This window comes from Xenia sp. Carnegie-2017, unplaced genomic scaffold, assembly GCF_021976095.1.
Source record: "Xenia sp. Carnegie-2017 unplaced genomic scaffold, XeniaSp_v1 HiC_scaffold_22, whole genome shotgun sequence".
NCBI lineage: Eukaryota > Metazoa > Cnidaria > Anthozoa > Malacalcyonacea > Xeniidae > Xenia > Xenia sp. Carnegie-2017.
The window spans coordinates 11411784-11427865 of NW_025813485.1; the positions used below are offsets into that span (position 1 = coordinate 11411784).

The 16082-nt window shown below is 35.9% G+C and overlaps 1 protein-coding gene across 1 annotated transcript; it reads right to left on the bottom strand.

Moving 5' to 3' along the window:
- Positions 1-1354: 1354 nt before the first annotated feature.
- LOC124446521 (coatomer subunit delta-like) lies at positions 1355-12040 on the bottom strand. The gene is made up of 12 exons (XM_046997363.1): positions 11893-12040; positions 11060-11099; positions 10011-10234; positions 9208-9387; positions 8113-8315; positions 6855-6943; positions 6243-6312; positions 5978-6143; positions 4727-4874; positions 4109-4217; positions 2140-2344; positions 1355-1732 (listed from the first exon to the last, which is right to left on the bottom strand). Exons 1-12 carry the CDS (start codon positions 11893-11895, stop codon positions 1643-1645), a joined length of 1527 nt encoding a protein of 508 aa, XP_046853319.1. The 5' UTR covers positions 11896-12040; the 3' UTR covers positions 1355-1642.
- Between the last annotated feature and the right edge of the window lie 4042 nt (positions 12041-16082).

The following is a 16082-nucleotide window of genomic DNA, read 5'->3' on the forward strand; positions in this document are numbered from 1 at the left end:
AAACAATAACGACCTTATCTAAGGCTCTCTGCTTTTGTGTGGACTTGTCTCGTTTACAAGTAAAGAGTGGAAGGTTAGTTTCTCAAATGTTGTTAAATAAGGTCGTTATTGTTTGTAGTTGTTGGATAGAGCATTATGCTATTTTTCTTTTAATTGTAAATATATAGTTGATATTTTTCTAAGAAATTATTTAAGACTATGTTGACAATGATCAAAACCGTGACACCAGCCATAGTCATACGACGTCATACAATTGATGCAAAAGTTCAGGTTTTCTGCTACTTCATTTCTCGTCACAAAACATTATGCTCGCCGAATGCTTCACAATGATGAGCTCAGCAATAAATTAGACGAAATTCAACAGTTTGCTGTTTTAAAATTTCGCTGTTTTGTGAGTTACTCATACTTTGATATTAGCTTAACCAGTAACTCACACGCAACAAAATACACACGGTAATATCCTCTATTTCGTAGTAACTAAATGATGCAAGAACTATAAGTTCTTCACCATTTTGTTGCATCTAATGGCTAATTATATTCTTTTGAATCGGATCACACACTACAGGGGAGAAGGGGTTGCACAGGGGTTGCCCTCTCCCTCTAATATCTTACGAGTATATTGTATATTGAGTTAAATTTTAGTCAGTTTTGATCACAGCACCTGCTTCAAACACATAATATGCAAATGGTTTTTATTGTGATCTAAAAATTCATTAAACTGATAGATGAACTTAATTTTTGATAAAACGTCCATAAAAAGTTTCTTATCCCCTTACCTAGACAGAAACGAACATCATTAAATCGACGTTTTGATCTTTAGAAAATACCCAAAATCAAGGACTTGTTCGTATCACGAAAAGAAAGCTTCTATTGAATGTACACTAATTAACGTATGTACCTCCTTGTAGAGTGAAAAATATGTCTTCAACTTATTTTTCGGGCTCTTTTTACCTCGAGGATTGATAAACTATCCAACATGTTCCGCCACACTCATCATGAAATTTATTTAATGCCGCCATTAAGGAGATGTCGCCATTAAGGAGATGTCGCCATAGCTGAATGAAGTATTTCATGAGCGTAGAAAGATAGATACTCGAAAAGGATCACACACAATTATGCATTACATGCAGTCCTAAGTTCGTTTTAAATCCCTTGTTTTCAACGGATTATAACATTCATATATGATTTGTGCCCCCACCCCACCCCCAATTATCGATTTGTCCACGCCCACGCAGTACTTGATAGTGAAGATATTGAGGGTTTTAAAGCACTCTGCAATTGGCGAAAGACATCTAAACGTTCTATAATAAAATATGCCACGTATCATGTAGGCGAAACTAACAAATATACAAAATTGCACGATCGCTACACCAAATATATTTATAAATTTTCATTCATCGAAGACGTTTCCTATCGTCGTTAATCAACAAAACATGCATGGGCCGCCAACATGCACAGCATTTAAATACTTGCATAGAAAGATTCTTGTGTGTTTCCCCTTTTTGACAAAAGACATAAATTTTCGTGATGTAATAATACATACATACGTTAAAATGTTGATTTCATGATGGGAATTGGCGTAATCTACTCTGGTAAAATAAAGTTTGAAGGGTCTCTCGAGCCCAACTATGATCATTTTGGTTCACACGATTTCATACTTGTCAACGGAGAACATAACTTGACTAGAGAACTTCACTGGCATCCCGTCTTCGACGATGTTCACGTCCTTAATCTGAGTTGGAAAAAAAAGATAAGAAAAGTTTATGAATCAGGACTTGTTTACACGAGGCCGGAACGAAATCAAATCGGAATGAAAACCGGAATTTTTTCGTTTACATTCCTACAGGTTTCAATTCATGCCGCTCTGACCTCAGTCGGATCGGTTTAGCAGAAATGAGCTGGTAATGTTTTGTCTTCGTTTCTGTTTCATGTGAACAGGGCCTTTTTCAGACCACGTATGTCATAAAATTCTATCTTTGTGTAGATTTAACGGAACACAGTCAAAACGGTTAAGAAAATATATCGAAATCCGGTGATAAACGGAACATATCAAATGATCATGACCGATACCAAAGTTTCCAAATGAAAATAAGAGAAATTGAAATGACAATTTTATCTACTAAATTAATTAAATATTACCTTAAGATCGCAAAAGGATTTGGACGATCCAAATGAGACATTTATAGGGAAAAAATCATCTGGATGGCCAGGCATCGTAAATTCCACGGATCCAGATTTATTTGACTCGTCAATGACAGGCAGCTGCCACTCCAAAAGGGATCGCTTGTGGTCGTAATGATAGTCGCCTTCGATATCGCCCACGACAGGAGCGCCAACACCATGTCTGCAAACGAATGTAAAGGCTGTTAACGCGATTGACTTTTGATAAGAGTTATGTTGTTTGAATATACCGCACGTCGTTCCTCTTTTTAAGCCCCACGAGAGGGGGAAGGAAAAGGTTATATTTTGCTACCTTTCAATTCTCATGCTTCATTATCATCAGTTCTATTTACTGCTGTATTATTCAGCAGCCAGCCTCAGTTTAGACAGCTGCCCTACTTGTAAGGTAGCCTAAAAAGACAACCCTCGCCTTCTACCTAACTCTCACTCTCAGTAAATTAAAAAGCAATCGGAAAGTCAATCCCTCGATCAAATCGCGACAAACGATTTGATTTAAACGTTTCTTCGTTTGTACTAATGTAAAAATAAAAATAGTCACTTGCTGCGTGTCAAAATTTCAGACGAAAACGCAGTCATGTATTTGGTTATTTCTTTTCAAAATGCACTCGTGAAAGTTCTGGACTGGGTACTTCAATAAGTAGAAACTAATATTGAAGCACATTTTGTGTGAACTAGCATGTGCAGCAATTTCGCAAAAAAATACTCCAAACCCCAAGCTTCTTTTTAGTCCCCCAGTTTCGTATCACAAAATGTATTACTGTTTCTATTCAAGTGTTTTTAAAACAAAAATATGAATGCTCTCAGTTTTTACGGGTTTAAACAAGTAGACTGTCCATCTACATCTACAAACATGTAACGATACTCCCACGGGTTCAAATCATTCACTTTATCACACTTATTTTTCTTGCCCATCTATATAACTGACGAGGCCGAAAGGGTTTGTTTTATTATATATTATTATATGGCAAGCGTCACTTCTGGCTAAATGGCGCGCTTTGATTGGCTTAGAAACATTTTTGCCTGTTCATTATTTTCCGTAATGGACCACAGTCCAAAACGCGTGACTTTACAGTTAAATGAAATCAAACTTCGTAAAGCAAACAGCAAAAAGCAAGAAAAACGAAACAAAAAACCATTTACGACTGTGAGTCGAAGGAAAACATTCGGAAAACAGTTCAATTATCCAGACGATAACAATTTGAAACGATTTATTTTTTATGGATGAAAACTAGAAAAGTGAAAGCCAACCGGTAAAAAACAGCCAGGACGAGAAAGAAAGCAAGCTTCGTTTCAGGTCAAATAATTCCATATAATAAACCTTTTAATAACCTCGCCTTCTCGGTTTTTACTGAGAAATATCGTCTTAATACAAACCTCGCCCTACCGGCTCGGTCTGTGCATAAAGACCTCGTTCCGATATTTCTCCGTAAAGACCTCGCGCTCAGTTATTAAGGGCTTAATTATTACACAATATTGATGCAATCTCGATTGTGATTGGCTAAACGCCTAGAGATAATTCTCAATATCTTGCCCCCCCTAAAAAATATTGAAAATTATCTGTACGTGATGTAATTGCTCATATGAAAATTGTAAACAAAAAAGTATAATGATGGAATGTTGCTGGAGGTTTGCAAGCGTTTAACAAACTAATTTTAATGGAATTAAGTATGAAGACTTAAAATACATGGAAAGGGTTGGTTTGACTTTCAGTGGAAATACTTCATGTTAATCATCGGCAAACATACCGAGAATAACGACAGACACTTGGACAGATAATTTGTGTGCAAACGCATCGAGAAAATTACGGTAAAACCACAAGGTACATATTACATGCATTTGAACCTTTCCTCGTTAAATATAACTTCATCCTACTTGCCAGTTAACTGTAGTAAAAAAGACAGACGAATACATAGAGGTCGTTACTTACGGTAAAGGAATCGATATTGTTACATCTTTTAACTCCATTTCCTCTAGTTGCAATTCGTACTCGATATTAACGTCGCATTGCCCGTCGTTTTCAGATGGCCAACAGTTGACTAGAAACGACAAAAAAAATGACAACGTACTGATTACAATTTTCCACATTTGTTAGTCTCCTTCCCAGCTTAAGAATAAATAAACGGCAAAGAGCAACCAGAATGAGTGGGCTTAAGATTTAATTATCAATAAGTTAGATGTTGGTAGATGTAGATCGTCCAGGTTAGTAGAGTCCTAAGAAGGAACGTTGGTGTTGATGTTCACTGAAGTCTCGACATCCTTAGCGATAATGATTAGCGGAAGTTGAAACGTCAGTCAACATCAACACCAACATTCTTCCGGGCTCTATAAACCTGGACGACCTAATCTACAAACATCTAACGATACTCCCGGGTTCAAACCATTCACTTTAATAAAGAAGTATGTTAATTGAAAATCTGACTAAGACTAACGACGTTTGAAAAGTACACACAAGGGGTTGGTAAGAGAAAAAAAGAGGAAACGTGCAGAAATGGAAAAGTTTAAATCCTTCGGAGGTCGATGGTGAAGAGGTCTCTCCGGTTCTTACTTGTCAATGGCATTAAAGATTCGTCCTTCGTTTGAAGACGCCATTTCAGCACGCCGATATCGGCGTTTAATGGAAATGCTTTTCCAGATTGTTTCAGGCCAAGGACAGAATCTTGATTGAACAATTTCTTGTCCACATTTGGATGCGTCTAAAGTGGAAAAGATTTTATCAACATTCAAAAAGAAAGTACATATTGCATAGCAGCAAAGGGATGGATTAAGGGGAGGGATGCGTAACAGGTAGCCACCGAACTAATCCAAACTAGTCTAGCATGGTCTAAAAACCACACTGCAGTACTTTATGTTATTTTTCTCAATTCAAAATCCTTAACAACACACAAACACCAATGCACTCAAAGACTACGGTACTATGTGCTAGCTACGTTTTCCTTCAAAATGTCTTTCCATGAAATTGCTGCATAACAAACCATAAATGTTAGCTTTAGCGCTGCGAAGCTTATTTCATTTTTCCGATTTTGAATGCGCTTAAGTGAGAAAAAGAGTTGACAAAATCTTGCGTTTTAGTAAAACAATATATAACTCGATGAAAATAATGTCACATAGGCGCAGAAAAAGCTTGTCGTTTATACTAAATGTCGCTTCTCCCTCGGAAATTCCAAAGGCAAGTTGTTCCTTCCAAAACCTAAACCAGATTATTTAAAGCGTTCTTTCTCATATAGTGGAGCTTAACTTTAGAACAACTTGCCAGAGTCACTTAGGTTGAAGTCCGAACTAACAGCGTTTAAAAGTATGCTAGACTCTCTATATTTAAAAGAAAACGAGTTCCACACGGCAACCTGGTAGAACAGTACTTTTCTTTTATTTTACTAGTTTAATAACTTTTACTTTATTATTTATTTTTATCTCCGTATAGTTGTACATATTTTTAACCTTTCATTATAGTGTAGTCTAATGTACTAATGGTTTTCAATCGGTGTTTAAATAAAGTCAAAAATAATAATGATTATTTTAATAAAGTCAAATAATAATAATAATATTATTATTACATTGCTTTGATGTTATTTGCGGTAGACGAAGTGTGATAAATCTGACGATATTCAGAATTTAATCATTCTATCTGAGGATGACTTTGAAATAAAGTGGAAAATTTACAGTTAACTTCTCGTCGTGTTCTGATTCATATTTTTTAATCTCAGGATGTCTTGTTTCTTCGGAATTTGTTTTTTACTATATTTTTTTAAATTGTCGGCTGGACATGGTTTCTGCACATGCATCTTAAAATTATATGTACCTGAAGTTGAAAGCCCAACTGATCGTCATTCTCGACGGCGATCGTAATGCGACCGTATTCTGCATCAGATATCCTTAAGAGAATCAATCCACGGACTTCCATGTTCTGCAAACCGCCATCCCTGCCGGCAGTCAACGATATCTTCTCATCGACACTGATGTGTACTCTAAAGAGTATCATACAAGCTGATAATGAGTATTTCTGTGCTTTCGACGTACAGAGATAAACATGGTTGATAATTTCACTTAATAAATGGATTTCTCACCCAGACGTGGGAACGGCAGTTTGAGCGGGTTTCAATGCAGTTTCCCGTTTTCCTGACGACGAAACGATGTCTATGGAATAACCACACTGCATGTTAACATTGACATGGCTCATTCTAACTTGCGCAAAAAGTTACACTTAGCTATAGTAGTGGAAAAATAAGGGATCGGGGAGGACAGCAAACAACACGACACATCGGCTACATCACGCAGGAATTGCAGACTCGGAAGCGAATTCTCAATGGAACTAACTGAACGTACACATCATACAGCTTTATGGGTATTGATATTATGTTCGATGCCGGTAAAACCATGTAATTTTTTATTAAGGTTATGAATAATGAATCGCAGCATAATTTATATGCCGAAATTCTTAAAGTGACATTCTCAAATTAGCTAATCAGCAGGAGGAGCGCCTTCGTTTATTTAAGTTGTTTCAATGACTCAGTTGAATTATCTGAACGACAAGAACAAAAAAAGAACAAACAATTTTATTGGTTATATTCGCTCTTTTTCTTCAAAAAAATATATAAATTTTCCACTTCAACATTACAAGCATGAAGAAATCAATCCGTTTCATGACACTTCGAGAAATACAAGAAGAACTGTCTCACCTGTGCCTTCCGAGATCAATTTGTCTACAAAATGATCGATATCTTTTCCTTTACTTCCTAGTTTCATGGCTTTGTTGCTGCCAAGTGGTCTGTAAAAAGTCAACGAAATTGCTTTAATATACATTTAGTAGTTTGAATCATCAGCACTTCGACATTAATCCGATCATACGAATCAAAACAAAGCTTAGTAATAAGAAAGTGATTCCAAATGATTTAAATCTTCTTCAACATCACACAACATCTACATTTAAGATGAGCAGTATCGTAATATGTGATATTTTTCAGCTCCAAGCATACGTTCCAACCGCTGGTCACAAAAAATGATAAGGTATGTTTATATTTTGAGACGTGATGAAAGCATACACTTGTAGACAGGTATGAAAAGTATCATTATTAAATGCAAACTGGGGGTAGGAGGGGGGTTGGTGTGTTGTGCACACCTCCAAGTACTGGCCAGAGACGGTGTGAGAAGGGCTATAATTTAACAGCGAAATATTAATATACCAACACATTAAACAAACGCAATAGAGATTAGTGTTTCATGGAGACATTGCCAAAAAAATCTCTCAGTCACAATATAAGAGCAATAGAATATTTAACAAAACAAGACATGGCGACACCCCCAAAGTAACCATAAAAATTTAATCCAAAATAGAGCATCCCCCCGTAACAAATTATCTGAATTCAATGATGTGAATACACGATGAATGCTCCATTCTATACATCGTGTATACATCGTTACCAGCCAGCAAGTTTGGTCATGCTATGGAAATGTCAGATCATTAGAAATATACAAAACACAACCAAACTAGCAAGATGGCTACGCCACTGTGTAAAACTACAAAGAACAACCAAACTAGCAAGATGGCTACGCCAACCAATGTGTAAAACTACAAAGCACAACCGAACTAGCAAGATGGCTACGCCACTGTGTAAAACTGCAAAGCACAACCAAACTACCAAGATGGCTACGCCACTGTGTAAAACTACAAAGCACAACCAAACTAGCAAGATGGCTACGCCACTGTGTAAATGCACAAAGAACAACCAAGCTAGCAAGATGGCTACGCCACTGTGTAAAACTACAAAAGATTTTCCTGGCTGAAAGTACATTCAAACATTCTTAGCCATTAAATTTGGCTTCGATAGAACACAGTTTGGCAATTCCACACTAACAGCGGTTGCAAGTTTTGACGGTAAGGTTTAGTTAGCAACGGTCATAATCTAAAATTTACGTACAAACTTTATTCATACGCACCTAGCTGGTTTCGATGATTTAGGCGCGACTGGCTCAATGGGCGTAACCTCGACGAAACTACTCGTGTCGCTCGATTTTCCACTGCCTCCAAAACCGGTCATCGATTGACGCCCCATGAATTTACCCTTGGCCGCGGCCATTCGCGCTGCCTGGAGTTCTTTCGCTTTTCTCTTCATCAATTCCTTTGCTTCCCGTTGCTGTGTCTACATGCCACAAAATAAAACGTCATTTTGACAATGCTATGTACGAAGACCGCATACCGCAAAGTCTCGACTTTCAGGGGTCGTTTAGTTGTTTTTTTTGGGGGGGAGGCAATTAGTTTTGAGTTGCTATTTTCAGCATTAACTAACTTCAATGGTTAACTCTTAATCCAAGCTACTGTACATAAACCGTATTTTTCAATGCTTTTAAAGTTGCGTAAGGTTGTGGTAGTTGACATATTTGTACGTGAACCTTTTATTTGGAAATGTGTAAATATTGTGAAGCTCTCAAAAAAGAAGGCAGTTTCTTTCGAGAGGGTGGTCACTTTCGCAACTCTATAGTGTTAAAAAGGGCGGCTACTGTCGGGGGCGGCGGTTACTTTCAAGGGGGATTATTTTCGAGACTCAGCGGTATTTCAAAAATATTCAACATCCAACTAAATCCAGTGTAGAACAATTCGAAAGACTTGATCTCGTTAAGAGATTTTTTCAACTCTTGAAAAAATTGAACTAGCGATCCAAGGATAGTGCAAAGTTGCATTGAAACTTCCTATGATATTTTACGAGTTCTGTTTAAACTGCATTTCAATTTCACCAGTTTTGTTTGCTACAATGAATAGACAAAAGTCACTGTAAAAATGCTAAAAGTAGCTTTGTAAAGAATGTAAAGTACACTAAAATCAAGCGCAATATTTGTTATGAAACAACTGCACATTTAAAGTCTAAATGTCATTTTTTAAGCTCACTGGTGCAAACCATATTTCACTCAATTTGCTGATCATTCATAAGGAAATCTGAGGATTTTTTTAGAAGAATGCAAGTTGAAAAAATATCTACTGCAAAGACACTAGAAATTTTCTCGGTTTTGAAGGTTTTCACAGAAAAATCCAAATACCTCAAGGACTGCTTGGAAGACCTTTTCTTCATGACTATCCATTTCCGTGAACGTACGAATCTGAGCAAGATTCACGTTCTCCCTGTATCCAAGTGCAACAATTTCGTCGAAGGCAAAAATAAGCTCGAACGATCTTTCGACAACTTCGGCTTCATCTACAGATTTGCAATATTCGGGAATCTAAAGTCAACGAACAAGTAGCCAGTTTACAAAGTTTGCAATGGCAATCAAATAATGCCTATGGACCGATCTCGGCATCAGGCCTAACGTGGTTGAAAGATGTCTAGATGAGCGCCTGGGAACGAGGCTATCTATGGACCATAAGATTGAAATTCGATTTTCAAACGACAAAATCTACTGACATAATAATACAGTTGGAAATTACGTCCTGCAATCATTGGAATTGCAGAGTTTTTCGCGCAAACATTCGATGATGCCAAAAACAGTCAAAAAGTTCTGACCAATTTTGTTTTCGTGCACAAAATTCTTTCAGCCATGGAAATAAGCGCGACCACAAACAGAAACGTAGCAAGAACGTTAATTGGGAGGTTTATTCATACGCACATTCAGTTGAAAGTGATTTGGTATTTTAAAGAAATCGGCGGGCACAACTGAACATGTGAATATCTTCTTTCGCCAGACCGCACCCCCTCCCCCCACCCCTCCCAATCGCTAACCAAAGATAAAAATCAAATGTGTACAACCAATTCCACAAAAATCGGGCTGCTCCATTCAACTTCACAGATAAATTTACGAATTTCATCGTTTTTAGTGTAAGGATAAAAAATTGTCATTCCACTAACCACTCTTGAAAAAAGTCGCAGTGTCTCCAAATCCTCCAAGATGTTGCTGGCTTTGGTGGTGATGAGGAGCATGTAAAGCTTATCCAATGGCTGATAAACATAGCGAACGCTTTCAGTTTCGACGAATGTGTGCTGTTTTCCTGTGTTCATCAGCTTTGGAAAAGCACCAAGCAAACCCTCTACTCGTGACCTACTCATCTCGACAAATTGTCTTGAAACGATCGCTATAGAAACAGAGAAAAATAACTGCAGCTATGTCGACAGCTCAAACATGAATTTACCCAGTGGTAATGAGAACTGTGCCGCTTGCCAAAAACTTTTGTCATGTACAAACAGCATAAACCGGGGTCGTAAGTTTTTTTGGAAACAGTTTCAACTTTAGATAGATGCTCAAAATTGGGACGAGTTATCAGCAAAACTTACAAAAAAAAAATGTGAATCGTTGACGCAACAAGGTCACACTAAACATTTGTAACTGGTTAGTGGTTACCAAACTACTTTCTATAAATTACTTTTCATTCACTTAGCTTTTCCTAGCTGAGTTAAATATTACTAGTGATATTTTTCATAAATAACTCGGTGTAAATGTACAATAAAGTTGCTGTGAAAAGTAGCAATTAATGGTAACTTTGTCACTTGTAAAAAAGCTATTGGCGACAATGATAAAAACATGTGCAAATGACCAGGGTTGGACTTAGGGGAGGCATGCAAATGTGTGAGAACCTCTCTGAGTCTTGGCTAAAAGGGAAGGAGGAAAGGGTGGTAGTGATTTTCCTATGAAATAGTTAAAAATACATATAAAGCAAACAATAAAGCAAACAATAAAGCAAACAATAAAGCAAAAGCAAGTGTGATCAGTCTTTAATGAAGAACATGTTCAAAAATATCTTCCAATCATGGTACAAGAGCAATTTACAACACAATACAAATTACATTTTTACAACACAATACAAATTAGCCATAGGTGATATTTAAAGTATGTATCTGGCAGTGATCGTCATTTGCCAGCTTCTGATAAAAACATTTGAACAGCAGAAATTCAACAATACCTTTTCCAGCTTTGGTGCATATGGCAGCTGCAAGCAAAACCTATAGCATAGAACATGGTAAATCAACATTCTGTCAAAGATGCATATATAAGATATAATTCACAATAGTCAACAGGTCAAAACAAATTTTTGCAATGAGATTATTAATAAATAAAACTGGCTTCAGTAGGTTTCACTGTCAAGGTGTAAAATTTTAAATGTCTGCTTTGCTCAGCAAAGAATCATTGTAGTTTATATAAAGTGATTTTTTATTCATATAGTTTTTAAATAAAATTTTACACAATTCCAATTTTAAAAGCTTGAATAATTTTTGCACTGGCTATGATTGGTGATGATTTGTGAGCAATGTTGATTCCTGATTTGATCTAAAGGCAAGACTTGATCTCATATCTTAGCAGATGTTTTAAAATGACCAGATTTAATTTATTGAAAATTTCCTTTAGACCTCCATGATTTAGAGTTAACAGAATACAATCTCTTGGAAATTTTCCCTTGCAATTTCGTTCATCTCATAAATCACAATATAAATCACTGGGAACACCTTCAATTTCAACAATTACAATTGATAATGGCTCTCTTTGTTCTAAGATGTTATATTTTACTATAAATAGTTTTCCATGCTATTCACTAGAAGTAAAATGTTGAAAAATTTCCCCCGAAAAACCACTATGAAAACTAAATTCGAAAAGCATTTGTGTGGATTTAAATTCAATTCGCAAGCGTTGGAAATTGAAGAAACATGCACAGTTCCTGAATTAACACAAACAAATCGTCGCTTGTTCTAAAAAAATATTGGCCGCTCTTCGAAATTTCGATCAAAATCTTAATCTTACCATTTTGAAGACAATACTCCGCTAACGTTTCCAATGATAAATGCTCTTTTTATGCCTCGAAATCGCAAAATTTCACAAGTAAAAAGTTTAAGTTGCCTGCCATTTATGTCCACGTCTGCATGAGTGGATTAACTTTAGTTACCAGTCCACGTCGTTCTATGTTGTTTCTTCGTGGACGTCATGTAAGACTTCTCGTGTTCTAGTACAGTGGAGTCTTCAATCAGTATTTTCCTTTCGTTGGCTCTGCACGGTATGAAATGCTTGAGTTTTTTTACTTTTTACATCCACTCTATCTGAGAGAACACTAGAAGTCAAGCAATGTGCGTAGTGAGGAAATTTAGTAATACACTTATTGTTTCGATTTGCCTAACAAAATTTTGTGCTTAACTTGATCATATCGTGACTTTGTCAAATTGCTATCTGGAAGTGTGTCTTCCAAGATTTTATTTTGCTCTAAAGTTAACTTTTATATTTTATGCCATGTAGGGCTTTAGCTGTCTGCTGTTCTTACAGGTAATTTGACGTAGTTTAATTATAACCGTGTTACGACGACAATGTTCATTCATTTTTTTTAATACAATTTACGACGAATCTATGTTTTTTTATAGAGCATTCTTCTGTTAATGTTAACATTATCAAGAAGTGCTACCTTGACTAAAACGCAAGTATTTTGACATTGTTTCGCTTCTTGTAGTCTTTTCATCATTTTCTTCAAGAGAATGAGCTGTTCGTGTGTTTCATTGATGCAACTACAACTAGTTGTAGCATTTAAAGAGAATTAAAGAAATTTTTATCAACATTGAATCAACCAAAAATGCCAGTACAAAATCCATGATATGTCAGATTTTCCCAACCAGATCATGAAGTAGAAAATACAATTTGTTTGACAGGAAAAAAATTCGACAAATATAAAATAACCATCTTAACATGGATATGCATCAAATAATTCTTATGAATTTTCATTTAAATTGAAGTAATTTTGATAAATACATAATCTATAAACATTTTTCCACTAAATTATTCATTTTTCTTCGCGATAACACTAATTTGTAAAATTCTTTCATTACATAGGAGACTCTGAAGCTGTCGCCAAAATCAAATTAATTTACTTGCAAAATTTAGTGACAATTTTATTGGTGTTATTTAATAGTTTTAAACTCGGGGTGATTTCTAACACTTCTCCATTGCAAAATAAGTTTTTAGCCAATTTGGTCGAATCCGTTTCAAGTGGGCTGTTTCATGGCTGTTTGAAGTGGACAAAAATGCTCTTCTTGATGGTCCTTGGCCGTCGTGAAAAGTGTTGAACGACCTGCGTTACCCAATCTATTGAAAGCCAACTCTAAATCTCATGGTTGTTAAAAGAAGATTTCATCAACGCCAATAAACTTTTTTGCTGGTATAGATATTTAAAAGATAACTGTCACAAAAGACATATTACATGTTATTTATTGTAAATTTGAACAGTGTACATTGGTCCTCATCAAAAAAGTGTGGGATGACCAAGGCGATCCAGACTTCATGCCACCACAGAAAAGTTCCATGGAAAGGCAACTTTAAATCTCAGTTGTTAAAGGAAGATTTCACCAAATTGAAAAATTCTATAACCGATAACGTTAGAAATTGCGTCAAAATTTACTACCGGTATAGGTATTTTAAAGATAACTGTCACAAAAGACGTTTTACATTTTATTTAATGTTAATTTGAACATCGTGCATTAGTAGACATTTTTGTGATAACCGCGCAGTAAGACATTTTTAACTGGCGGAGTGTCTGGTTCAGTTTCCCAAGTAGCCAAAGATTTAATATCTCTGTTTTGCATGAAATTGAAACTTATCAAACCAATATAACTGTTGAGAAATTTTGTAAATAAGAACATCTTATGCTGATTTTTAACATAATTAAATTCAAACATTTATTTTGAGTGGGGGATCGTTCATTTCAGACTATAGCTTTATACATAAATCGTACATCATAAATATGGGATAACTCAGACAGGAGTGCCTTCCATGGTGTTTTCCCGTCGATAGTGAAATTATGACGTTTATATCGTCAGTGGTCAGTGGTCACCACCAATGAAAGTGCGACCGTTGGCCTGACGTCGACCATAAAAGCGCGCGACTTTATTTTTTTACTATTTTATTTTATTGACTTATTACTTTGGAAAAACGATTACTTCAATTATTTATGTTGTTACAAACTAACTTTCTTTGACAATTGCCATTTGGCATATAAAAAAAATTATCGACTGTCTGAATATAATGGAAAATAGCGTGTTAAAGTTTTATAGTTGACTCATTGTTGCCGGAGGCGAATGTTCTGTTTTCATATTCGGCGAATGCAGCTTAATCTCACGGAGGTAAGCCTTTTTGAATTATTTAAATCATCGAATGAGTTTGTACTATTGTATTGTCACTCATTTGCACGGTAGTAAATCGAACGTCGATTGAGGGGGGCCAATGCTGACCATATTCATGTTGATTTCTTTTGAATGTGTGATTATTTTCAAAAGAAATTAGCCAGACGTACAGTCATCGCGTACATTCAGAAGTAAAATAGAGAGTTTGTCGTGGTGATCAGTATCTTTGCAAAATTGACATTATAAATATCGATTGAATTTATTTTCTCGTTTTGCAGACTTTCTACTGATAAGTAGTCAGCCGAAATGCTTGCATCGTGTCTGTCTTAGTTTTTAATATAGTTATTTAAACTATTTCGGCCACTGCAATTGCTATTTTAAAAAATTTTCAAATTCTGAGATCCATTAATCTGAAATGATCGCATTCTCCAAATGGAGGCTGGATATAGCCTTTTGCCCCCCCCCCTCCCCACGCGCACACACCCTTTTGAGGTGCTTGTCATCTTTTATGAAGCCACTGAAACGAATATGACCACAGGTATAGTGAATACACGGTAGAGCCACTCCACTTATATCTCATTACGCTTGTGATCACCATCGTGGAAGTCAGCAGGTTGGTGAGCTTTTCGCATACCAAAAGTCAAATTACTGTTCGAAAAAAGGCAAATTCGACAAAATCAAGCCAAAGAGCATTTTTACTGGAGAAGGCAGAAAAAAGCCCAATTTAACCAGCATTTTCATTGCTATATTCAAACAGCCTCTATCCCAGTTTGTTCATATTGACCAAACGGAAAAAAGTTAAATTTTTCACTGATTGCAAAGTTTAACTACGAATTACAAATCACAATGACATAAATTAAAAACTGGCATGTTATCTCATTTATGGATACGTTCACACAGTCCATTGATGATCCATTATGTCATCATCAATTATCATTAGTTGACTTGGTTTAGCTTTAGCAACGAACATTACAGTCGAGGGGAAAAAGCCAAAGGCCACACAAGTTTTTGGATGCCAAACGAGAAAAATAAAAGACAAAAAGGTTTTTAGTACATTTACACTCCTGTCAAAAACATAAATTCAAGCCATGTCATTATCGCTATAATCAAGGGCATGCTCTTACGTCATTATTATTATTTATTAATGCGATTGAGTGGTAATAATAGAAAATGTTAGATAATTCTAAAAAATCTGCAGTTAAAACAGGAACTTGCCCAACTTTAAAAAAATCGCTTGCATAGAAAAATTGAAAATGAAACAAATTTTCGTTCACAAGCATTCTCAATGAAAATATCGTGCTTATATCACAGGATCCAAGGTTACGAACAGGGGGGTGTTACCCATTAAGCACTTATGGAAAACGTAAATTTCATGACACAAAGCTAAGCAAACCAAACATAGATCAAATTGCAAAAATATTTGCATAAGCTTGAATTTGGTTGTCTTCGTAAATTTTGACAAACAGATATTTCAAAAACACACAAGATTCTCCAGAAGTCTAAGTCTGCATCAAAAGGAAACGTTTTTCTAAATTCTGTTCATGCTGCACTTTGACACAAAAAATTGGCACTATCACTATGCAGAAGAAAGTAGACAGTTTGAGACTTCCAATCTGAAGAACACTTATATAATGTATTCTTTGACAAAGACTTACATACTTTTCGGCGTCGTACCATTACTAAGTTAAGTGGAAAAGACAACTCTCTGAGAACACAGGTGTGGGAAATACCATTTTTAATTTTGCCGTAAGTGTGCACTAGAAAAATTATATTGGCTGGTCGAGACACGAGTAGAAATATTACTTTGAAAAAAACAATATATTGACACAGAAT